Source organism: Watersipora subatra, chromosome 5 (genome assembly GCF_963576615.1).
Source record: "Watersipora subatra chromosome 5, tzWatSuba1.1, whole genome shotgun sequence".
Classification (NCBI taxonomy): Eukaryota; Metazoa; Bryozoa; class Gymnolaemata; order Cheilostomatida; family Watersiporidae; genus Watersipora; species Watersipora subatra.
The window spans coordinates 53,403,144-53,430,614 of NC_088712.1; the positions used below are offsets into that span (position 1 = coordinate 53,403,144).

General features: G+C 34.3%; 1 protein-coding gene across 1 annotated transcript; it reads right to left on the minus strand.

Annotated features, from left to right (window-relative positions):
- LOC137397466 (papilin-like) lies at nucleotides 1–25,504 on the minus strand. Its single transcript, XM_068083755.1, has 15 exons — nucleotides 25,363–25,504; nucleotides 24,550–24,669; nucleotides 21,558–21,740; nucleotides 20,015–20,206; nucleotides 19,296–19,481; nucleotides 16,964–17,137; nucleotides 16,638–16,847; nucleotides 13,722–13,760; nucleotides 12,493–12,711; nucleotides 10,628–10,751; nucleotides 10,019–10,176; nucleotides 7,847–8,104; nucleotides 7,075–7,230; nucleotides 5,437–5,553; nucleotides 1–570 (listed from the first exon to the last, which is right to left on the minus strand). The coding sequence occupies exons 1-15, from the start codon at nucleotides 25,502–25,504 to the stop codon at nucleotides 341–343; spliced, it is 2,508 nt and encodes an 835-aa protein (XP_067939856.1). The 3' UTR covers nucleotides 1–340.
- Between the last annotated feature and the right edge of the window lie 1,967 nt (nucleotides 25,505–27,471).

Genomic DNA, 27,471 nt, shown 5'->3' on the forward strand with positions numbered 1-27,471 from the left:
ATTTCTTCTTTCAACAGGAACAGAGACAAGCAATTGTACAACAGCGCTGCTAACTGTAATTAAGTATTAATAAAAATACATATTTATTTAAAAACTACCGTAAATATTTTCTTAAATAATAAAGTTTAGAATATAATTAATAATGAGATGATAGTTTGAGAAAATAATTCCTGAAGTACAAGAATTAGTTGAAATTTCAGCCTTTTACTAATTTCTTGGCAACACAAAGAAGGCAGTTTACATAAACTCACAATAAAATCAAAAAATATAATAACATTCCATACAGTGTGTACATAAGAAAAGCAACATTCTATTTCTATTTCTATTGTTCAGCATTCAGCTAATATCCATTTTTGATTGGCTGGTTGGAGCGATAGCTGTAAAGAGAATTGATGCTGTATCGAGATGGCCTTATGTCTCTACGAGAAACTTTACCCGCCTCAACACATGACTTGCAGCAGAGATGTCTGTATACCTCATGGCTGCAGTAGTCATAGTAGACAATAAGTTTGCAGTTAGCGAGGTAAGGCCGGTCTCCACACGGCCCAGTTACTGGTGCTGGTGTTGTAACTAAAATTTCAAAGAGTGTAATGAAAAAATGTAGGATAAGCTAGTCTACAAACCTATCTTGCTGTGACGAAGAAAATATGTTTTTATGCAAAGCATTATTGAAGACATCTTTTGATTGGTTGTGTAAGATATATATGTACTAGGTTTGATTGGTTGTGTAAGATATATACGTACTAGGTTTGATTGGTTGTGTAAGATATATACGTACTAGGTTTGATTGGTTGTGTAAGATATATACGTACTAGGTTTGAGTGGTTGTGTAAGATATATACGTACTAGGTTTGATTGGTTGTGTAAGATATATACGTACTAGGTTTGATTGGTTGTGTAAGATATATACGTACTAGTTTGATTGGTTGTGTAAGATATATACGTACTAGGTTTGATTGGTTGTGTAAGATATATACGTACAAGGTTTGATTGGTTGTGTAAGATATATACGTACAAGATTTGATTGGCTGTGTAAGATATATACGTACAAGGTTTGATTGGTTGTGTAAGATATATACGTACAAGATTTGATTGGCTGTGTAAGATATATACGTACTAGGTTTGATTGGTTGTATAAGATATATACGCACTAGGTTTGATTGGCTGTATAAGATATATACGCACTAGGTTTGATTGGTTGTATAAGATATATACGCACTAGGTTTGATTGGTTGTATAAGATATATACGCACAAGGTTTGATTGGCTGTGTAAGATATATACATACTAGATTTGATTGGTTGTATAAGATATACACGCACTAGGTTTGATTGGCTGTATAAGATATATACGCACTAGGTTTGATTGGTTGTATAAGATATATACGCACTAGGTTTGATTGGTTGTGTAAGATATATACGCACTAGGTTTGATTGGTTGTATAAGATATATACGTACTAGGTTTGATTGGTTGTATAAGATATATACGTACTAGGTTTGATTGGTTGTGTAAGATATATACGCACTAGGTTTGATTGGTTGTATAAGATATATACGCACTAGGTTTGATTGGTTGTGTAAGATATACACGCACTAGGTTTGATTGGTTGTATAAGATATATACGCACTAGGTTTGATTGGCTGTATAAGATATATACGCACTAGGTTTGATTGGTTGTATAAGATATATACGCACTAGGTTTGATTGGTTGTGTAAGATATATACGTACTAGGTTTGATTGGTTGTGTAAGATATATACGCACTAGGTTTGATTGGTTGTGTAAGATATATACGTACTAAGTTTGATTGGCTGTGTAAGATATATACATACTAGGTTTGATTGGCTGTATAAGATATATACGTACTAGGTTTGATTGGTTGTGTAAGATATATACGTACTAGGTTTGATTGGTTGTATAAGATATATACGCACTAGGTTTGATTGGTTGTGTAAGATATATACGTACTAGGTTTGATTGGTTGTATAAGATATATACGTACTAGGTTTGATTGGTTGTGTAAGATATATACGTACTAGGTTTGATTGGTTGTGTAAGATATATACGTACTAGGTTTGATTGGTTGTGTAAGATATATACGCACTAGGTTTGATTGGTTGTATAAGATATATACGTACTAGGTTTGATTGGTTGTATAAGATATACACGCACTAGGTTTGATTGGCTGTATAAGATATATACGCACTAGGTTTGATTGGTTGTATAAGATATATACGCACTAGGTTTGATTGGTTGTGTAAGATATATACGCACTAGGTTTGATTGGCTGTATAAGATATATACGCACTAGGTTTGATTGGCTGTATAAGATATATACGTACTAGGTTTGATTGGTTGTATAAGATATACACGCACTAGGTTTGATTGGCTGTATAAGATATACACGCACTAGGTTTGATTGGCTGTATAAGATATATACGTACTAGGTTTGATTGGCTGTATAAGATATATACGTACTAGGTTTGATTGGTTGTGTAAGATATATACGTACTAGGTTTGATTGGCTGTATAAGATATATACGCACTAGGTTTGATTGGTTGTATAAGATATATACGTACTAGGTTTGATTGGTTGTATAAGATATATACGTACTAGGTTTGATTGGTTGTGTAAGATATATACGCACTAGGTTTGATTGGTTGTATAAGATATATATGCACTAGGTTTGATTGGTTGTATAAGATATATACGCACTAGGTTTGATTGGTTGTATAAGATATATACGTACTAGGTTTGATTGGTTGTATAAGATATATACGTACTAGGTTTGATTGGTTGTGTAAGATATATACGCACTAGGTTTGATTGGTTGTATAAGATATATACGTACTAGGTTTGATTGGTTGTATAAGATATATACGTACTAGGTTTGATTGGTTGTGTAAGATATATACGTACTAGGTTTGATTGGTTGTATAAGATATATACGTACTAGGTTTGATTGGTTGTGTAAGATATATACGTACTAGGTTTGATTGGTTGTGTAAGATATATACGCACTAGGTTTGATTGGTTGTATAAGATATATACGCACTAGGTTTGATTGGCTGTATAAGATATATACGCACTAGGTTTGATTGGTTGTATAAGATATATACGTACTAGGTTTGATTGGTTGTATAAGATATATACGTACTAGGTTTGATTGGTTGTATAAGATATATACGTACTAGGTTTGATTGGTTGTGTAAGATATATACGTACTAGGTTTGATTGGTTGTGTAAGATATATACGCACTAGGTTTGATTGGTTGTATAAGATATATACGCACTAGGTTTGATTGGTTGTATAAGATATATACGCACTAGGTTTGATTGGTTGTGTAAGATATATACGTACTAGGTTTGATTGGTTGGGTAAGATATATACGCACTAGATTTGATTGGTTGTATAAGATATATACGCACTAGGTTTGATTGGCTGTATAAGATATATACGCACTAGGTTTGATTGGTTGTATAAGATATATACGTACTAGGTTTGATTGGTTGTGTAAGATATATACGTACTAGGTTTGATTGGCTGTATAAGATATATACGCACTAGGTTTGATTGGCTGTATAAGATATATACGCACTAGGTTTGATTGGTTGTATAAGATATATACGCACTAGGTTTGATTGGTTGTGTAAGATATACACGCACTAGGTTTGATTGGTTGTATAAGATATATACGTACTAGGTTTGATTGGTTGTGTAAGATATACACGCACTAGGTTTGATTGGTTGTATAAGATATATACGTACTAGGTTTGATTGGTTGTGTAAGATATACACGCACTAGGTTTGATTGGTTGTATAAGATATATACGCACTAGGTTTGATTGGTTGTGTAAGATATACACGCACTAGGTTTGATTGGTTGTGTAAGATATATACGTACTAGGTTTGATTGGTTGTATAAGATATACACGCACTAGGTTTGATTGGTTGTGTAAGATATACACGCACTAGGTTTGATTGGTTGTATAAGATATATACGTACTAGGTTTGATTGGCTGTATAAGATATATACGCACTAGGTTTGATTGGTTGTATAAGATATATACGCACTAGGTTTGATTGGTTGTATAAGATATACACGCACTAGGTTTGATTGGTTGTGTAAGATATACACGCACTAGGTTTGATTGGTTGTATAAGATATATACGTACTAGGTTTGATTGGTTGTGTAAGATATATACGTACTAGGTTTGATTGGTTGTGTAAGATATATACGTACTAGGTTTGATTGGCTGTATAAGATATATACGCACTAGGTTTGATAGGTTGTGTAAGATATATACGTACTAGGTTTGATCGGTTGTGTAAGATATATACGTACTAGGTTTGATTGGTTGTGTAAGATATATACGTACAAGGTTTGATAGGTTGTGTAAGATATATACGTACTAGGTTTGATTGGTTGTGTAAGATATATACGTACTAGGTTTGATTGGTTGTGTAAGATATATACGTACTAGGTTTGATAGGTTGTGTAAGATATATACGTACTAGGTTTGATTGGTTGTGTAAGATATATACGTACTAGGTTTGATTGGTTGTGTAAGATATATACGTACTAGGTTTGATTGGTTGTGTAAGATATATACGTACTAGGTTTGATTGGCTGTATAAGATATATAAGTACTAGGTTTTCATATAGTGATAGCGTAGCGAGTCCTGGGAGATCTAGTGCCTAAGTGCTACACTGGACTCAAATGACAAGCAGATCATGTTCCATAGAGTGTTATAGTAGAGCGATGGTTGTGCGATGGTTGTGCGATGCATATGAAGCAACCGGAAAGCAAGACATATGCGCGCACACAAGTGTGACGCTTTGTGATTGCAAAGGCCATTTCCATGATACAAAGATGGCGCATTGCAGGAGTGCTTATATTCTAAACACTAAATGATGACAGAGTGGTAGTGACATGGTTGTTTCCATGTTAGAGTTGCAGCGCCATGTGGGGGTGTGTCGCTCTTTGGAAACTTCATAATTGTTAGCTTTGTGGGCATCAGCGATGTGAAGAGTAACAGAGTTAGATAGAACTGCTTAGCACGCTGCTGTATAGGTACACCAATATACGCTTGCTGCTGTATAAGTACACCAACATATGCTTATTGCTGTATAAGTACACTGAAATATGCTTGCTGCTGTATAAGTACATCAACATATGCTTATTGCTGTATAGGTTCACTGAAATATGCTTCCCGCTGTATAAGTACACCAACATACACTTGCTGCTGTATAGAAGTATCAACATACATTTGCTGCTGTATAGGTACACTGACAAAGACTTGCTGCTGTATAAGTACACCAACATATGTTTGCTGCTGTATGGAAGCATCAACATACATTTGCTGCTGTATAGGTACACTGACATAGACTTGCTGCTGTATAAGTGCACTAATATATGCTTCAGTGACTTACCAAGCGGTTGAACTGTGATGTTTGTACTGACATGTAGTGATTCGAGAGTGTTGGATGCAATGCAACTATATTCTCCAGAGTCCGATATGACCACATTATCCACTGTCAGTGTACTTTCTGTACAAACACAATAATTATATGAGCTTGTGGAACTGGAAGATATAAAAGTTAATTGTTTCTGTCTTAAGTTATATGTATTTTCTGTAAGGAGAATATATATATATATACATGTATATATATATATATATATATATATATATATATATATATATATATATATATATATATATATATATATATATATATATATATATATATATATATATATATATATATATATATATATATATATATATATACCGGTATATATACACACAAAGTGGATGCTGCACAGTTCGTTACAGAGTGCTCAATGATAAATCAGATCTAAATTATAAAATATGTATAAGTGGAACTTCACTCTATAAGTTAAACATTTTATTACTAATAGTTTCATGTGGTACAATAAGTATCACACTCTTCAGATAAAATGTCTAAAATGAATTTCATACACCAGTAATACGCTGTTATACAGAGTTAGATAAGCTAATAATTGGATGAGGGTACAGAAGCCAAAAGTCAAAAAGTTAAGTGATACAGTTGCGTAGCAAGAACTTAGATGAATGTCTGCATGATGATAATAGCTCATTACGTTTATTAAGAGTGCCTAGTGATGGTCTGTAAATAATAAAGTAGAGTTTTCCATGACATTGAGTAGTTGGTATTATTGTCCTTTAGTGACCATATATATTTGCTTAATTCAGTAGAGTTTCTCTTAGATGGGTGGTTGAAAGAAGCTTTATGGTTAGTGAATCGCGTCTTGAAAGTGTTCTCTGTTAGTCCAATGTATGTTTGGTCCGGTGAATCGGTGTTGGTTTTCACAGTAGCCTGGTATACTAATGATGTTTTCAGGCATTCTCCATTCATCGGGCACTTCTCTTTTTCTACAGCTGTATGTTCGGTCTTCCTTTGCGGTGTTGGTAGTCAGTATAGTTTTGTTGTGAGCATTGATAGACTCTCTTATATTGTTCATACAACTGTAGCTAATTTTGATATTGTTGCTGTTGAATATTTTATGCAGTGGGTGCCTTGTCGTAAATGCCTTGCCTTACACGTATATATCTAATCCAATTATCAGCTTATCTAACGACGCATAACAACATATTACTGGTGCCTGAAATTCATTTTAGACATTTTATCTGAAGAGTGTGATACTTATTGTACCACATGAAACTATTAGTAATAAAATGTTTAACTTATGGAGTGAAGTTCCATTTATACATATTATATATATATAATATGACCTATATATATATATATATATATATATATATATATATATATATATATATATATATATATATATATATATATATATATATATATATATAGATCTTGAGGCAAGTGCTCAAACTCCCAGGTCTCTGGTAGGAGACCCGAGTTAGAGCAGAAAGCACCACCCATACGGGTTAACCAGGGTGAGGAAACAATTTATATATATATATATATATATATATATATATATATATATATATATATGACAGATACTAACTATAATAGAACTACTAGATTGAAATATGGTCTCCAAAATGAACATACCATCAATATTCACTCTCCCACCAGTATTTATTACTGCTCCATCCTTTTTCCACTGCAGAGACACGGGAAGATAACTCACAGTGAAACAGGTTAGCACCAGTCTCTGATTCTCATTATATACTTGTGGATGATTATCCAGTGCTACCCTCATCGGCTCTACCAAAATATCGGATACTTTGAAACCTCTAAAATTGTCATATTAAAAACCATCCTTATAAGGTAAGTCTATTTAGGTAAGTCTATTTAGGTAAGTCCATTTAGGTAAGTCTATTTAGGTAAGTCTATTTAAATAAGCCTATTTAGATAAGTCTATTCAGGTAGGTCTATTTAAGTACGTCTGTTTAGGTAAGTCTATTTAGGTAGGTCTATTTAGATAAGTCTATTCAGGTAAGTCTATTTAGGTAGGTCTATTTAGATAAGTCTATTCAGGTAAGTCTATTTAGGTAAGTCTATTTAGGTAAGCCTACTTAGATAAGTCTATTCAGGTAGGTCTATTTAAGTAAGTCTATTTAGATAAGTCTATTTAAGTAAGTCTATTTAAGTAAGTCTATTCAGGTAAGTCTATTTAGGTAAGTCGAGTCAGGTAAGTCTATTCAGGTAAGTGTATTTTTTAGTTGTGGTAAGAAGGACAAATGCGTAAAAAAAAACATAAAGTTATTTTGAATTAAAAGTGTTATTATATAATGTTTGTTCACGTAGTTCTGTCTCCTATCATCAGCTCTTACTGTGAACAGCACAATCATGTGCATTTAGTATTTATTAAAAACCTTACCAACAATTATGAGAAGCACAACTTTCTGTGCCCATTTCACCCCGTTCTCGGCTGTACAGAAATAGTTGCCTCGATCTGCTGCCGTGAGATTGAACAGCTCTAACGAAGAGTTGTCCTTGTCTGAAGCAGCGAGGACTTGACCTTCAAACTTCCAAAAGACAACTACAGCAGGCGACTTTGTAGCGTTGCAACTTAAAGAAGTGTTACCTCCGAGAATGGCTATGACCTCTTCATAGATTTCATCAATAGAAATGTTATCTGAAAATTAGACACAGTCATTAGTACAGTCTCTCTAAACATAGTGAAATAGTGGGGAGACAAGAACTTGGAGTAGTTGGGGTCTATAAGCTGTGTGGTACCTTATCATATATCCATAAACTAGCTACTATAATAGTGTATCAGGATTTTATCCAAGAATTGTGATCTAGATGATGACAGTTTGAGGTAAGGCAGCAATTTGGGGTTGTCCTCTCATGCCATCGAACTGAAACTTAATGGTCAACTGTATTGTCAATGAATAAAGTCAGCTTTACAATGCGTTTGTTGTCGTGTGTGTTCGATCGTGAAAGGGTTAGCTAGATTGGGCAATCCTCCCTTCCGCCCAGATACGGAGAACCCTACAGTGTATATAGAATCGTTCCTTCTCTAGTTACAATGCTATACCACTCGTCTAATTCAACATTTGCGTATAATTCATACCAATATCATTTATCATAACAGCCATGTCAATTCTCAAATTAAACTATAGGTCGAACATTGCAGAAGTCTATTGAAAGCCAGCAATACAACGAGCTGAAAAATAAAATAAACTAATCTCTGACTTACTTTTAAAAAATGCAAGACTTGCTTGTAAAGGACAAACAATTTGACAAAGTGTTCTATATTTTTGAAAATTAGTTCATGCTGACATGATTTGGGCTCACAGAATATATATATATACCTGACAACACAACATGATTTTTAAATTTTTGATTACCTTTTTAGAAGCAAAATTATGAATATTTGAAGTTGAAAACTCTACCAAAAGAATCAACTGTAATTGATTTAAATATTTTTTTTTCGGTTTTCTTAATAAATTTGTTACAGAAACTAAAATAAAAATACGAGCCCTTCACCTTTTGCTTGTTTCACTCAGTTGCTACTAAGACAGCGTTTATCAAGATAGAAGATACATCCGTATATATATTTCTCAATATTGGCCACCTGTCGTTGTATATGTCCATCTACATATGGACATATACCACAGCATATACAAAGATTTTAATATGTATATAAATCTTGGAATAAAGAATCTGTAAAGCAGCAGATTTGATCTTGGAACCTCCCATTCACCAGTCCAACACCTTACTAACTAAGCCACACTAGCTTGATATATTAGATAGACAATACATGTCGCTATATTGGAGCAAATAGGCTACTGCTTTCGGTCACGATGCAAAGTGATGGCGTAACGTCATGGGAAGCGGAAGCTCTTATTAGTGAGCTTACTGTAATTATTCATTGGCAATGTGCCAGGCTAATAGCAAGTGGCAAGCAACTCTCATTGTTTATAAGCTGACTTTTAATACCCGGGCAACGCCGAGTAGCACAGCTAGTATAATATATATATATTAAGTCAATCACAAAGCGAAACAGAAAGGTGAATAATAATTACAATAAAGTTACGACGTACAAACCCATAGATGTATTTGCGAAATAAAATAAAACCATCCCTTGTGCTTTATGTGCTTGTGAGTATGTGGGTGAAATTTTTATGTGCTAAAAAAGGCACCAGCTAAAACTGGTGGTAACACCATTACTCAAGACATTTCTAAATTTAGGACTCAATGTTCACAGCTACCACACTTGAAAGCAAATGTAGCTTTAGCTCGCCGATACTCAAGGCTAGGTATGAGACTATGTTCCCCATACTCAAGGCAGCACACGTTCTGCTGAACATCGCAAACTCTGCGTCTTATATTTTTTTCTTAGATGATATTAGCATCTTCTCCTTTGTTCTCCAATGGCTGAAATTCTGTTGATTGCTTGTAAAATTTAAACAGCCGGACTAGTCACAAGCTCTCCTAACATTTCACAAAAAATACATAATAATATAAAAACTGCCACAAAAAATATGAAGTTGTTGTTCACCGCAGACCATTTTCATGCGATGCATTAAACCTGCTCTCCTACCTTCAACTATCAAATTCACGTAGAGGTAGTCAGGACTGCCAACTCCGTTGTAAGCTCTACAGATAAATTCTGTTGTGTCATCAGCTCCCACTCGACGAATTATCAAATTTCCATCAACTATCCTATACCTAGAGTCTGTAGCGAGGTCTATGGGAGACCTGTAACAATATCATAGATAATACAATGGTGTCTATGGCAGACCTTCACTGATATTCTATGTAAGACTGCACCAGCCACTCACACATCTGTATGTAAAATAAAGATTTGGAAGGTGTTACGCAAAAGATTTCTAATAATATTAAACGTAACAAAATGACATCTATGGCAGATCTGCAATGATAGTATGTAAGACAGAGCGATGACAGGAGGGCAGAGTGATGACAATAAGGCAGAGAGATGACAAGAGGGCATAGAGTGATGGCTATAAGACATAGAGTGATGAAAATAAAACATAGAGTGATGACAATAAGGCATAGAGAGATGACCATAAGGCATTTCTTTACTTGGTACACAAAAAGGGGGTCTCTTGCTAAGGCATTTTACCACAGTTGAATGTAGACTAGCCCAATCTTTACAGGCAGCGGCTGGCGTTAAGGTAACATTTCCTACCTAATCTTATACCAGACGTAGCTCGGAGCTGGGAAGCCTGTAGCCGCACACTTTAAGGTAGCATCTTCTCCAATATTAGCTGTCTGACGTACCTCTTCAGGGTTTGTAATGACAGCTGGTTGATCTGAAAATTTTTTTCAAAATATTAGGCTACTCCTATAATTGTGGCATCCAAAAGGTTTGCTCTTACAAGTAGTCTAAGTTTTTATCATTGGATTGATGCCCAGCGATAGAGCCCCTTGGACCAGGATTAGAATAAAATCTCTTCACTAATACTAAAACCAGGATTGTTGTATTAGCAATGACATTTTTTTTATAAATTGCTTACAATTTTGGAATGCATGCTTTGCAAACGTTGGATGGCTAGATTACTTTATCTTAGCAATAAGACAGTAATATTCATATTTCTCTGGCAAAGGATCGGGCAAATATTTTTCAATCTCATAACAAAATTATGAGATCTTCAGCCATAAATACCTTTTCTATCAGAAGAGTTTAGTGAGGTAAAATGTTAAAAATAAGCACTGACCAAGAAGAAGGCTTACTTGAGTGATTGACACAGTTTATTGATCAGACTAAATCTAAACTTTCTTACCACAACAACTAAAATTAGCCTGTGATGTTGTGAGGTCACAGAAGCTTTTATGGCTATTCAACAAATGTCTATAGAGAAAGCTTGATATAAATATTCTAAAGCCACAGCAAGTACACAAAGTGTTTCATCATCATGTTAAAAGATGTCAAATTATAAGGTTTGACAGCTGACTACAAAACTTAACTATCAGACAATAAGAAGGTTGAGGAGCTGATTTAAAAAGTAATGGTTTGGTCTTAACTAGTCTGTTCTCGGAGCATTAATTGAAATTTTGTGAATCATCATTTGTCTCTGGTGCTACAGCTTGTTCCTGTCAACCAATGACACAACAGCAACCTACTAACACTACCAACTCTACTAGCACTGTTAAACATGTTCACTGAGAAATTCTGTATTGCCGGCGATAAGAGTGAGAAGAAATATTTTGCTATTATTTCTAACAACTCGGGTTGGAACGCTTTATAAATACTAGTTCTTTATCTTAACTTGTTTAACCACACTACAGAAAAACCTCCCTTTGTACTGTACTTTGGTTTTCGGTAGTAGTCTTTATGGCCATCTGTAAGACATGCTAACATATTTGTCATAATTCACAATCGCTATGTTTATCTGCACACAACATTTGAAAAAAGTGTGTAGTACATAAAACAAGGTCACAGGAAATTACATTATATAAGCAAAAAATTTTCAATTTATGAAGAAATAAGCCAATACCAATATTATTCATGGTATAAATATTTATTATAATCTAGCTTCAAGATATACCACAAAAGATTTATTTTTATTGCAAAAAAGAGCTTTCTGACTAATTGCAAATCTACAACATATCCCAGCATATTTTATTCTACCAAATGATTTTTCAAAATCTTTGCATCTTCTTACTTTACCTATGATAAATGTTTATTTTACTTCGATTAAAGATTTCAAGGTCACCTACCACCATGGTTTGCGCCCCATTTTTGCATAACACTTACAGGTTTTCGAATCATTTCAACTTACTGTACATGATATGAGCAAATTGCGTACGACATATAACAACTATTTTGACAATATTATTGTTAGCTGCTTTAACAATCTTTCACGTAATACCCGCTCTGTAATATTTATATAAACCAATAAGTCCAATAACCAATAAGAACTTCAGTCAGAAATTGTATTCAGCTTTGGGGTCAAAAAGTAGTGACAATAAAAAGTTTCGTAGCCGGATTCTCTATCTCTTATCGACTGGTTTCATTTAATTTTGTGATATGTTAAAAAATTGGAAGCTCACCAACATTAGGTAAGGTAGTTGTAAGAGCTACTCGTTCTGTAGTAGTTGCAATATCTTTTTGAACGCAAGCTAGTTCACAGCTTGCCACATCGCTAAATCTGTTGGAGTTGCCTCCACAACCGGAGTAGACAAACCGTCTACAGATTTCTGCCTCCTTGTCATAGAAGTAGAGGATTTCATAGCCATAACAGGATCCAATGTCATAATTCAGCATACAAACTAAAACATTTGACGTGAGTTCACAAGTTATTTTTGCTAGATAAAACGTTTAACCAACAGATTTGCTTCATCGTAATTGTCTGCCCATTCAAGTCATACTTGATCACAATACTCATGGTTAGCAGTGCAGTACTGAGTCAGACTTGAGCATTCACTTTCTTTTGTAACAAGTGCTGGCAATGATCATTCTTGGCAATTACGTCATTGCCTATTGAAAGTAAGAGTGCTGAGAATGATCCGCATTTTAAACCATGTCATACTAATGGCAAACATTTTGATCATCAAAAATGACTAAACAACAGTATAAACCATTTTAGAAAATAGTCTCTTCAACTATAACAAAATTGCATCACAAACAGCACAATTAAAAAAGCAGATAGACTGAAAATAATTCAGTTTTCCAACTAAGTGCGTGACAACTCCAGAGAGGTGAGTGAATTTAAGAAGAAACCTGATCAAGAGTCAGCTCTCCACACAACAGAAAATGTGACAAGTACAGCAGGTAGATGAACAAATAGTGAAAACTGTGCCAAAAGCAAACCCTGGAAAATGTGTGAAGCACTCTGTATCACTAAGTTGTGAACACCAGGCAGGTTACATTCAGACCACATTGTGTAAACCTAAATTGATTACTCTATGTGTGTGTGTAAGTGGCAGAACTATGTAAAAACATCACAAACCTAAGACCATGGCTCAATTTTAGTCTCAGTTCTTACAGGCCTTTGAAGGAGAACCGTTAGCCCTAAGTCATAAATCCCGGAGATGACACCAAATTAGATAATCCTTACATATGAAAATTTGCAGTAGTTTATATATAGATTTGAGGTTTTGGGCATAAATTCCAATATCTTTATATGATTATATTAAAGTTTACACACACAATTTACAGAAAAAGGCTGGCTGGTAAAAAAGGAGAGCCTGTAAGAACTTTGACTATTTTTGAGAGAGTTACAACATATGCTAGGAACTAGTCTAGATCAAGAGAGAAGACAACCACAACCATTACCTACCACCTATGTTGTGGAAGTCGATGATAAAGGCAACCACTTCTACATAAAATTACATATCATAGAGCATATTTAATATATAATATATATTTATTATATATTATATATTTATTATATCATATATATTTATTGTGTATTATATAATTATTATATCATATATAATATAGACTATGTTCCAGCTATTTTATTTATTTAATACTCTTTTTATTTGCTTATCAACGAGTACAGAAAAACACGTCTACAGTTTTTTACAAAATCATCTTTAAATTAATTTTTTGAAGATGATACAACATCAGAGAGCAAACTCGAGCGAAGCGATTGGTTGGCAGATTTATGATAAATGCATATGTGCACACAACTCCCGAAAAATTATCCGTTAACGGCGTGACCAAACCCTTGTACCGAAATTTTTTCAACAAATTTAACCATTTTTCTGTAGAGTCGTTTAAGTATAATAATGATACAAAACACATATAAACCTATTTAAATATGTTACCAAGCCTTTGAAAGGTTACTGCAATATCCTAAAACTAACTCATCTGATCGGATGACACATAAATAGACATATTATATCGGCCTAAAATCGAAATAGAAACTTGAGAAACCTTTTTTAATCAAAATTAAGACCGGAAAACGAAATGCCAATAAGGCCGTGCAACAAATAGTATAACCATTAAGTCGTCCAAATTTCACGAGAAAAATGTACATATTTCACCAATCTATAGCATTGTCTAATTGCCGAAGGTTTCTGTAATAAACATAGACTGTTTGAGGTGTAAACCGATTTACAGCTACGAAAATGTAGTACTTGTACACAATTTATCAGCCTACGCTTTTTGTCCAATTACCAAAGGTTTTTAAATTATCTAGAACATTAGCCAGATTTCTTTACATCTTATCTACAAGCTAGGGCCGAACTACAACGCCCCTTTGTGACAAGACTATTTCTTTATTTCACTCTAGTTTGCAGTAAACTTCCAGACGCGTGAATGCTAATGCTTGCTTTCTGTTACATATCGCTGTCACAACCATTCTACATTCAACACAACCAACTTTCAAACTGTATATTACACGGCAGCTTGCCATTTTACTTTTAATATTGCATTTCAGAGATATAATAAACATATTTCATTATTGCTGTTGTTAGTTAAATTACGTACAGTAGGTTAGGTCTACAGCTTGAATTAATATTTATTTTATTGTTGTAAAACATAAGTTTGAGATAGTAGTAGATTAGGTCTGATTTTTATACAACCTTTTGTTTTGCATAATTGACCTTTTGAATTTCATTTCAAAACAACTTGACAACTACCATGGACATAGAACCTCCTAAAACACCGCGTCGTCGCAGTGGCCGTCCACATGTATCTGAATTATTACGGAGGAGGATAAATAGAAGGTCCTCACAGCAACCATCAACTTCAAATGCTAATGCTCAACAACACACTACTCAAAATAATAACAACAACTCATCTGATTCAGAGAATTCTTTAGTAGCTGTTGTAGGCAATGTAAATGAAATGGACTTGGCAGCCCTTTTGTTTCCAGATGATGATCATGATTTTATGGACATCGTTGACTATGAAAATATTTCACCAAATATTGCACAAAACAATATTGCTCCTCCCAATGCTGCCCCCCTCCATCACATTCCTCATTTTCAATCTTTAGATTGTCTTGATTTTCAAGAACTGCGTAACAACTTTCTAGGCAGACTTGACAACAACATATCACAGCTCACATGTACTGGATGTAATGAGAAACATTTTATTACATACAATGTTCAAATACAACTATGTCATACGTGCCAACAAGTTAGACCTGACGCTGTTAATAAATTCAGTGCATCTTATGATCTTAAATTTTAAATGATTTTAATTTAAATAATCATATGATTTTAAATTTACATCTTATGTACAAGCTAGGGCCGAACTACAATGCCCCTTTATGACGAGAACATTTTTTTATTTTGCTCCAGTTTGCAGAAAACTTCCAGACACGTGAACGCTCATACTTGCTTTCTGTTAAAGATCGCTATCAAAACCATTCTACATTCAACACAACCAACTTTCAAACTGTGTATATTACACAGCAGCTTGCCATTTTACTTCTAATATTGCATTTCAGAGATATAATAAACATATTTCCTTTTTGCTGTTGTTAAATTACATACATTACAGTAGATTAGGCCTACAGCTTTAATTAAAATTTATTTTATTGTTGTAAAACATAGGTTTGAGATAGTAGTCTCTGTCAATTCCTGCTGACAACTACTTTTTCAACAACCAGCACTACCCTTTCTTTTTTCTATTATCACTTATTCCATATTCCATTATTGGGCTGTATGACAGGAGAATTTCTAGTAGTAATAGATGGATATTCTTTTTTTGGTTAGGTTGCTCTCCCATTTTTCAATCTTAATTTAACAAACATAAAGAATAAAAAAAATAATAGTGAAAAAAAGTGAAAGGCAAAAAATAGCGAAAGCCTTTGCATAGGCTAGCATAGAGGCACATAGACATAGACATATAAACAAACACAGTATTAATGTCAAACCAGCCTCTTAAACTCCCACCTTCAGGTTATCTGATTTAAAATGAAAGAAATCTACAGCAGCGCTGGGCAGCACTGGTAGCCCTTTAATAAATCTGGCAATAATTTAAATTATTGAAGCCACTTGAGGTTCAATTTTTTAGGCTATGCTATTTTTAAAACAAAAATTTACACAATTTCTTATATTTTGCAAACTGTAGACATATTAGTTGTAGTTAAAAGCTATTTTTTCCGCCTCAAACCTTTCTTAAGAAATGTGTGTTATAAAACAAACATGATCTTTAATCTCGACAACGTAAATGTGTAATTAAAATGCAGTAACCTGTTGTCAAAATAATATAGTATAGTCAGCACTTGAAAAATTACCATTATTTGTTGAAATAGAATCGGTAGTTGTCTGTTCTTCAACACAGCTGCTCTTGCATTCTTCTTCTGATTGGTAGTTGTTACTGTTGCCTTGACAACCACCAAACATAAACTGGACGCACTGATTGCTAACATTATCATAGTACCATCTAATGAAGTAGCCATTGCAGGGTCCAGCTTGAGGGGGAAGCAAACATTTATCATCCTCACCTAAAAAGAATTATTACGTATTTTCTAATCATTTATGAGCTTCAAGCAAGTCAAACAACTCCCAACTAGATTAACAATGCAACAATATTAAACTTATTCAGAAGAGAAATGCTCACTCAGTGGGTCTGGTCCACATGTTGACAAGCATGTTTGTTGGTCAGGAAACCTGTTACTATTTCCACCACAGCCTCCATAATTGAACAGATTGCAACGCCTCGTTGCTGGGTCATAACTGTATTGAGAAAACCTTGCCCTGCATTGACCCTGCACCTCTGGCAGCAGACAGACGTCTGTGAAAAATATAACGATAGTATACAAAACAGGATACAAATATGTTCTGCAAAGAAGGCTTAGCTGTAGCTCATAGTTCTTTAAGACCCAATTCGTCTCAGTCTGTTTTTCAAAAAGTTACATTCAGAAAAACATACCAATTCACAATTTTTATTCTCACAGTGCTTCTGTTTTTATTGTCACTAGTACCAGGCAGCCCCGTGAGAGATCATCATGTGTAATAACTATGCGCACAGTTATTTCTAGATGTGGAAGGATGGTCGAGTAGAGTAAATGGTAGGTGTTAGATGGAAGTTTGTTAAAGCAGTAGTGTAGTGCGCCGTGAGAGATTGCCTTGTGTAATAACTATGTGTACAGTTATTCCTAGATGTGGCAAAGTGATCGAGTAGCTGGTGATTTCAACATCCAGGTTTGATTTCTATTCAGTTTCCATTCATCTTTTCTCCCAAGCTTTTAACATGGCTTCAGACAGATGGACGGCTACGGCTCTTATTATAGTAAATATTATACATTGATCCTGGCTTTCACTTTATTTTACAACCATTTTCGATCTTTTACTATCAGTACAACCAATTAATAAACTAATTTTAATTTAATAATAAGCTAAATAAATTTGATATGCTGAGTGATCATTTGACTGAATGGTGAGTTTCACTACAAGCAGGTTATATACATGTTCAAGCAACCAGCAATTGTGTGAATATAATCAAATGAGTATAAACAAGTTAACATAAACATGAAAAGTGTATGACATCACAGCTTACAGAATATACAAAATAAAAGAACCTGCACCAGAAAAGCGTATAAAAAGTTCCTTCGACTCTGCCACAGAAGACAAGACTCTACGTATACTGAACTATTGTGAAATTCGATTGGTTTCCTTGCTAAAAAAGTGAAATTTGATTGATTTCTTTGCTAAAAATGTGAAAGTCGATTGATTGCTTTGCTAAAAATGTAATATTTGATTGATTTTTTTGCTGAAATAAATGAAATTCGATTGATTTCTTTGCTGAATTAAGTGAAATTTGATTAATTTCTTTGCTGAAATAAGTGAAATTCAATTGATTTTTTTGCTAAAAATGTGAAATTCAATTGATTTCTTTGCTAAATATGTAAAATTCGATTGATTTTTTTGCTGAAATATGTGAAATTTGATTGATTTCTTTTCTAAAATAAGTCAAATTCGATTGATTTCTTTGCTGAAATTCAATTGATTTTTGTACTGAAATCTGTGAAATTTGATTGATTTCTTTAGTGAAATATGTGAAGTTCGAAAAGTCTGCTAGAGGTAAGTGTTGTATTATGGGAAAGGTGGGGCTTATACTATATTAGCATCTCAGGTCAAACCAGTTCAAACCAAATCCGAGTCAAAGCCAGTGGATTAGGTAGTATTGGGCAGTATACATGTAAGTGGAAAGTAAGACGGAGCCCTTCTTTGCTACAACTACATGTAAGTAGACATACATTACTACAATAGTAAGACATGTTGTAGTAGAACAGACTCCATTCACAAATAAGCATAATTAAAAAAAACAGATGGGCTGAAAATAATTTAGTTTTCCAACTCAGGACGGGATAACTCCAAAGAGATGAAGTTAAGAAGAGACTTGATCAAGAGTGAATAGTTCCACTCTTACCAGCAGCACAACATAAAATTAAACTCAATGTAAACAAATTTTGTGTCTAGTGAAAGGCCACTGTTTGTTTTGATATTATAGTTAGTGAACTTATATCAATCTATATATACAAGTCTCAAAGTCTGTCATCCGGTCTTTCCACCTAAAGCTATTAAAATCTAAAAATGAAAAACCAGCGATCTGCTAGATTCGATCTCGGAACCTCCTGTTCACTAGGCGATAAACTAACTCATTGAGCTACGCGAGATGCGATTCACTCATTGGGCGATATGAGTCGTTATTTAGGTTAAAATACGCCTAGCGACTCTGCGTTATAGCGCAATATCACTAAAGCTTGCTCTCTCGGCTCTTAATAGCGTAGCAATACTAGCTTACTCAAATTAGCCATTGGCAATGTACCAGGCTAACAGCAAGTGGCAGACAACTACATTACCTGCCACTGCTTATAAGCTGTTTTTAATACCCATGCAATGTTGGGAATTTGGCTAGTAGTAATATATTAGATATATCATATTCTGACCTTGTGGTTTTCTGTCATCCAGTTGGGAACATCGCTTCAGACAGTCTTCTTCCGACCAGAATCGATTGTCGTTGCCATCACAACCACCATAGACAAACTCCTTGCACACGCGCTCATCTTTATTGTAGTACCAGCGAGGAAAGTTGGCATAGCACGGTCCAGATTTCACAGGCATGGAACAGACGTCTATCGCGAGACAATATATTTAATTATGAATAGCATCAGCCAGGAATATTAAACTTTTTAGTTATCAAAATCAGTTGTTTTAACAAAAATCAACTGATGAATACATCTATGAATAGCTCTATGAGAAGTTGGTAATATCTGATTTTACACATAGAGCAAAGGTCTATTGTGTAGAAAATATAATATTGCCATAAAGTAAAATATACAACTAATTAGAAATAGTCAAAACTAATGAAACTTTTTAGAATCAAACTTTTTTATGCAAGCTATCAGTTTTATGCCCAGATATCAGAATCAGTTGCTTTAATAATAATCAGCTGGTAAATACATCTATGAATAGGCCTATGAGAATTTGATTGATGTAGCTGTAGCCTGAGACTTGATAGAATCTTCCTACAAACTATTGCTAATTAACTATATCATGTCAAATATATAATAATTATACATTATATATTTATAAATCTCAAACTAACTATATCACCTCAACTTCAGATAGCGAAGAATGGTTACTTGAGGGAAATTACTAAAAGCACCTTTTCCTTCTTCCATATTGAGGCACTGATATTGGCAATCATTTGCACTGAGAAAGTTGTTATCGTTGCCACGACAACCACCATAATCAAATTGTTCACACTGATTAGTCCTGCTATTGTATGTCCAGCGTTGATGCCGACCCTTGCAAATACCGACAACTCCTTTAACTTGAGAGCAGGGGTTTCCCTCTTCTGTAAAACATAGCTTTAAAGTCAATAACAACAGCTAAGATAGAATAAAAGGAAATATTCCTATTCCTTTTCTGATTGTAGAAATACTAGTTTTCTGCCATGCACATTTGGACCATTTAAAGCATGGGAGGAAAACTTTAGAGGTTCCAAAGCTGGGCTGAGATAAAAAATAAAATTTAATAATTAAGTGCGATACGATATTATATACATTATGTGTCGACATCCAATACACGCAAATTAAAGGATATCTTAACACCTGCTTGCTATGTTAACATGTATAGCCAAAAATCAGTTGTCAGAGTTGTCTTTCCTTCTCAGCTATGTTTAAAGAGGAAGCAAATGTCCACGTAAATGTAACGTCCATCTTACCGCAATCAAAGAGTGACAGCTAGTCAAGTTTCAACATTTTTCACTAGCAATTACACATTCATAGGATAATCATTTAGTTAATAAAAATAAAAATGATGAAGTGATTTTTAACTAAAAATCATTTTATTTGATTAGTTTTACCAGATGCCAAGAGTGACTAAAAGAGAGAAAACCAAATGAAAACCAATTGCTAAGATAATTTGCTACGTTGATTTACTATGTTAATTTCCTATGTTAACTTACTATGTTTATTTGCTATGTTAATTTATTATGCTAATTTACTAAGTTAATTTGCTATGTTAATTTACTATGTTAATTTGTTATGTTAATTGATGAATGTTAAGTATTTAAACTTAAGCAGGCAATATCAAAAATGAATTACATCTGTTTAAAAGGCATGCAAAAAATGAATCAATGTTAAAACTAATTCTGCTGTTTTTTCAAACAGCTAAATTTGTCATACCAAAATAAAAAAAAGAGTATGTAACCGAAACTGTCACGACTTGTATTTAGTTGTAAACTAGCAGTGAGCCCGGTGAAGCCTAGAGTTTTTCATTTTCAATCAGATAACCCGCAGGCGGGTGTTTTAGAGGCTCGTTCTGAGGAGCCAGTCGATGTTTTGAAACTAAATATTTTTAGCAATCTGGCGGAAGCCACAGAGCATATGTGTGGGAAGTTTAGACGGAATTGGCAGAAAAATGTGGAAATACACAGCATTTACACAGACAAACAGACACAATAACAAAATGAAATATATTGATATAGATTACATAAAACAGAGTCTGATACAAAAACTTAATGCTAAGAAAAAATGTAGTTAACTTAAGAACGATGACAAAAAATAAAAGTGTCACAAATGCTAATAAAAGGAACAGCAAGATGACACAATAATGACTTTCAGTTTACTCAGCAGATTGTCTTGATGTCTTAACTCTTGCTATGCCCAAGGTCTCCTCTAATAGTAAAAGTTGAAAAAACTCACCTTTTTGATACTGAGAGTTACAGACAGAGTTGCATCTAGCCTGTGTGCTGAATGTGTTTTGGGAGCTCTCACATCCCCCGTCCCAGAATCTACGGCAGCGCTGTACCTCAGTGTCATAAAACCATTTAATAGAATATTCTGTGCAAAGGGTAGTATTGTGGACCTCCAAACAAAGAGGGTTAACTGCAATACCAGAGAATATAATGTAAAAGCTAACCTATTGTGGGAATTGATGTTAAGTTATGGTGGAGTTTGTCGAACATACTCAACAAATGAGAGAAACTTGGAGCACAGGCTATCCATAGAGTTATGTGAATGTTAAGTGTTACCAGTAAAAATAAGAAAACACTCTGGTGAATTTAATGCTGAAACATAATGGATAAAAAACAAAATAGTTTGATTATTTGTTGTATTAGAATTAATAACATAATTATGTAGATTTAATTAGTTTATATATATAAATCTCAGCGTTTGTCTGCCCGGTTATAGCGATAAAGTTCTAGCAATGAAAAATCACGAAATACTTTTTCAACTTTTTTCCGCTATTCGGTATCAATAAAAACTTCTCTTGAAATTAAAATTTGGCAGTCATTGATTGTGAAAAAATAACGAGAATGCTGATATGCTATTCGCCAAAGTCCCTTCCACAACGCCTGAAAGAAATACGATACTCACTTGCTCTCTATCCCAGTTCAGCGTTATTCGTTATAAGTTACAGTAAAAACGAAACCGAAAACAGATAAGGGATAAAAATTTTTTAAATAAAAATACAATTTTAGCATATGGCAAAGTTGAAGTTAAGTAAAGTACATGCTAAAACTTAGCTTTAAGTAAGTGTTTAGTAAGTTAAATTCATTAGCAGTAAGTTAAATATTTTTTAATATGTACAGTACGTATACAAACTTAGATGAATTTTACAAGGGGGTGTTTGTATTAGAGGCCATTAGATAATTACTATGGGTTTCTATAACACTCTATGCAACATTTTCGCCTTACGATCCCAACAGGTAAATGAATTAAAATCATATAATCTTATACCAATATAGTTTTTCATTATAATTGTAGCAAAACAGAATTTATTTAGTCATTTCTTGCTAATTATTTCACATTTACATTTAAACACCTTTACAGTTATTTTATAGTTTCTGTTAATTTATTTCAACTACACAAAACACTTTTCTCATGACACGAAGTTTGAAAGTTAGAATGATAACTATTGTTATATGCCAATGACAATAAATTTTCTGCGCAGACATTTTTTATTACCCAGGTATGAATATACGAATCTCTGTTCGTTTGTCCAGTTATAGCGATAAAGTTTTAAGAATGAAAAATTCGCTTCGTACTGAATTTGGATTCGGCACTTTCAGTTCTGGAGGCAGCGAGTTTACCCAAGTAGCCACACAGGCTACTTGTGACGCAATTAATCGTGGTTTTGCGATTAACACGAGCGAAGCGATTGTTTGGGAGCTTTATTACAAATGCATATGCGCACACAACTCCCGAAAAATTATCCGTCACAGGCCATTACCAAACCCTTGCACCGAAATCCAATCAAAAAATGTAACCATTTTTGTGTAGAGTCGTTTAAGTATAATAATGATACAAAACACATAACTTGGTAACATATTTAAATATGTTACCAAGTCTTTGAAAAGTTTACACAATATCCTAAAACTAACCCATCTGATCGGATTATCCATAAATAGACAGATTAATTTGGACTAAAAATGCCATAAAAACTTGACAAGCCTTTTTAAATCAAAATTAAGACCGGCCATCAAAACGCCCATAAGGCCGTCCAACAGAGAGTAGAACAATTAAGTAGTGCGCATTTCACAAGAAAAAGTGCACATTTCACCAGTCTATGGCATTGTCCAATTGCCGAAGGTTTCTGTAATTAACGTAGAACTACTGAAAAGTAATCGTTTCCTTTTTGCCGATTCTACCGGACTCTGACATTTTGGATACTTATAATGAGTACTTTGGTATTGCAACTGATGTCCAAAGCAGTGAAAGTAAAGGAAATGACGATGATATTTTTATAGCGATTCTTATAAGATTATTACAATATTTAATTGTAAGAATAATTATTCGATTTTATATGATTATTATAAGATTTAGTTAAAAGAATAATCATTCGAATTTACTAGACCGATGTATATAGCGACCGATGGTGTGCAATATGTTACTGTTATTATTTTTCTAAAGATTTTGTTGATGATACTGCGGCTGTGCCCAATATCGCGGTACTGCCAAGCCATTTTTAATATCTGTAAAATTAAGTAATAGGCCTACATTTTCTTATAGATATACATCTATTTTTATGACAACCAGCTAAAATCTGTTTAGATTTTTAAATGCAGCATAATTTTTTAGATATAAATACAGAAATCTAGATAAATATCACAACTTCTTGATTTCATAGTTGCTATGACCAATGATATACAGCCCCCCAGCCTGTCTATATTACACAACAGCTTGCCATTTTACTTCTAATAATGCATTTCTCCTATTGCAGGGAAGAGATATAAACATATAATCTTTTTCTTTTCATTATTGCTGTTTGTTGTACATAATAGCACCTAGTACATTGCAGTTATCCTATTGCACTGCAGTGCCATTTGACTACTAATATTGCATTTCTCAACCATCAGTACCCTTTCTTTTTCCATTATTACTCTGGTTGTGGGCTGTATGACAGGGGAATTTATAATTGCGATTGATCGGGATCATAGTCATTACATCTGTTAAAATAGCCATGCTTAAAGCACTTGAGAAACTTCTATTAATTATTACTCGGAACACAACAATCCTTAAGCTGGCTTCAAACACGGCTATTGTTATCGTAAGGATTTAGACTGCTAGCTTACTAAGTAAGTGACTCAAATCCATTGGGTAATTATTTATTACCCAATGCATGACAATCACAATTGCATTGCCAGGCATTCAGTGGTGCTCCCAATGAATAGGCAACCATCTGAGCACTTACCAACTGTAGGTCGTGTTGATAAGTCTGCACATCCCTCAAAATTATCTCCCCTTGCCTTAGAAACTCCGTCTGGACAGCACTCATAATTGGATACATCACATGACTCATCATCCCGGCAGCCTGTTCATGATATGTGAGATATTTAGAGCTTTCCTGCTAAGCATGCTTTGCAATTGCTATGATATTCATATTTTACATGAATTGCTTCAAAAAATGAGTTTGACTATGTCTAGTCTGTCTTTTGTTCTGGTCGGTGTGCTGCTTGATCTTTTCAGTGTAAATGATAATCTTCAGGGTGCCCTATAAACTCTTCAGTACATTCCTTGATCTCTTCAGTATCCTTCTTAATCTCTTCAGTAAACTCATTGATCTCTTCAGTGAACTCCTTGTTTTTTAGCATAGCCCTTCATATCTTTAGCGTACACCTTGACTTCTTCACGGAGATCCTTAATCTCCTTAGTGTGCATTATAATCTCTTCAGTACACTTCTTTTAGTGAGCCCTTGATCTCTTCAATGCGCCTCTTGATTTCCTCAGTGCGCCTCTTGATCTCTTTACCGTCTCTCTTGATCTGTCAGTGCACCTCTTGATCTCTTCGCCATACTACTCTCTGATCTCTTCAGCTTTCCTCTTAATCTATTTACTGAGCACCTTGATCTCTTCAGTGAAACCCTTATTCTGGTTCATGATTGACAATGTCTAGATGATGGAAAAGAATTACACAAGTTTTAAAGCAGAATCTAGTTTTCAAAACCACCTTATCTCTTGACTAACAAGTTGAAAATGCAGTGATACACATGCATAAAACACTGACCTAGCCCATCAGGTCCTAAAGCAGCAGAGATTCCATCCAAGCAACAACCCCATATTGTGTTGCTGCAGGCAGGCTCTTTCCCGGACTCTGTGGTAGTGAGGCAGCCTTCTGGACCACAGGCACCGGTGAATTCCTGACTCATTTCATCTGTTGGTATTGACATACATATGAAAAGCTTGAAAGACTAGTGAATTACTAACTGTGATTTTGTTGTTTTCTGAGCCAGATATTAATGCAGTTGGCTGCAACAGGAGAGCAGGCAGTAAAAATAGAGGTGCTCATTATGGTTTGGTTATAGCTTTATAGGCCAGCAAGAACTTCATTTTTATCATGAACTCTGTAAAGTGGTTTCTTCTGCAAGAGTTACAATAAAAGCAACGCAAACATTAGCACCAATGACTATTACTATCTGTAACTATGAGTCAAGCTGTCTACCACCTCTATCTATGCACAGTCTTTCATATAATATGAATACAAATATCATATATTTAGTTACGTGAAAAGCTCTGCTCAACTAGAACTGCAAGGAGCATGATAAACACTCCAATATTTACAATCTAAACATCTTCAAATAAAGATGAATCAGAAAACAATGAAGGTAACAGTAAAAAACGTAAATAATGGATGATTGCATTTGCAGTTTGCACTTTTGACCTCTAATAAGAGAAAAGCACTTCAGAAAACTTTATCTGTAAAAAAGCTGCACTTCTATATTCCTGTCAGTTCTTTAAGCAAGACTAATAGAGTTGGAACCGGCTCTAACCAGTTTTAGCGATGTCTGCTGCAACTAATACTCTTTAGTTCTTTTTTAATGGTATCTAATATGACATGAATGCAAATATAAATCTCTTTAGATTATGGCAGCACGTATTCCTTATGATCACCCCTGCTAACTAAAACTATCAGACATTCTGTGCTGTCTCAGAAATTTGAAAGATTAAAACATCAAGAATATCATAGTGAGGCTGTCAAAGGGTATACTGTTAAGCTCAACTAAGTGGCATACCTTCTGTGTGATAGACATATACAGGTGATTCAGCAGTTATCTCCCCTGAAACTGCTGTGATAGTGAAGTAGTAAGTGCTGGGGCGACGCAGCGCCGTTTCCCATTTATTGGTCTGCAGGCTAATTTTACCCCAATACTCCTTCTCAATACTTGCATCTTCAGAAAAGCTGCAATAAACAGATCGACAGTGAGTGACCACCACAGTGAGCCAGTCAACCAAATAGCTTATTCTTCAACTTTTTAAATTTGTTAGTGATATTTATTTTATGCTATTTTGTAGTCAATTGATTCTTGTGTCATTGCAGCTAAAAAATTAACCTACTCAAGAGATTTGATCCAAACACGAAGAGCCTCCATTTACAGAGTTACGGTATTCTGCAAGAGTTGGTGGTGTTCATATTTATTCACCTACTTATTCGGATAAACTTACACAAAACTATAGCAGGCTTCTTCAGAAAGTATTCCGGACGCTCAGAACAAAAATGCATGCTAAAATGACATCCCTAGTTGTTATCGTCGCTATTGTTGATATTGGCTATTACGTTCAAGTTGAAGCATTAATCGTCTCTATTCCGTCGGTATCTTCCGTTGTCTCTATTATGTCAGTCTTTTCTCAACTATAGATATCATAATTGCAATCTCGCTTAACCTGAGCATTTTAACTGCAGTGAAGTTTAGTTGATTTTAATTTTGAAAATCTTGGCGATCAGATAGAAAGCAATCGCAAATGATAAAAAAAATGTCGATATTTTTTGATAAAATCTACTAAAGTTCTGTGTAAGATCGTATTTAATGCAAAAGTAAGTATAGATGAAACAGCATCATGCTTATTAGATGTTTTGACCATATTAAGTAGTCTTGACCATACTAGGTATGGTCGAACTCCTTGACAAGGAGTTTGTCTTCCTGGCACAATATGACAATCTTATGACAATCTTCAACATTGAAAATGCTAAGCTTTGTTCAAAAAGGTAACTCCAAACCTGAGAGTTTTAGAAGAAAATGACTGTAAGTTGGAAAACAATAAGTTCTAAAACTTATTTGTCCTCTTTTAGTAGCTGCAGAATATCTGGTTTGTCCAGTTGTACCACGTTCAGTATGCT

Bases quoted from the DNA above. Each gene is read 5' to 3' on its own strand.
- LOC137397466 (XM_068083755.1), bottom strand. From the start codon at position 25,504: ATGAGTCAGGAATTCACCGGTGCCTGTGGTCCAGAAGGCTGCCTCACT. The intron at 20,207-21,557 runs GTGAGTTTTTTC...TATGTTTTACAG, and splicing joins TAACTCTCAGTATCAAAAAG to AAGAGGGAAACCCCTGCTCT. The intron at 19,482-20,014 runs GTGCTTTTAGTA...GTCTCGCGATAG, and splicing joins CAATATGGAAGAAGGAAAAG to ACGTCTGTTCCATGCCTGTG.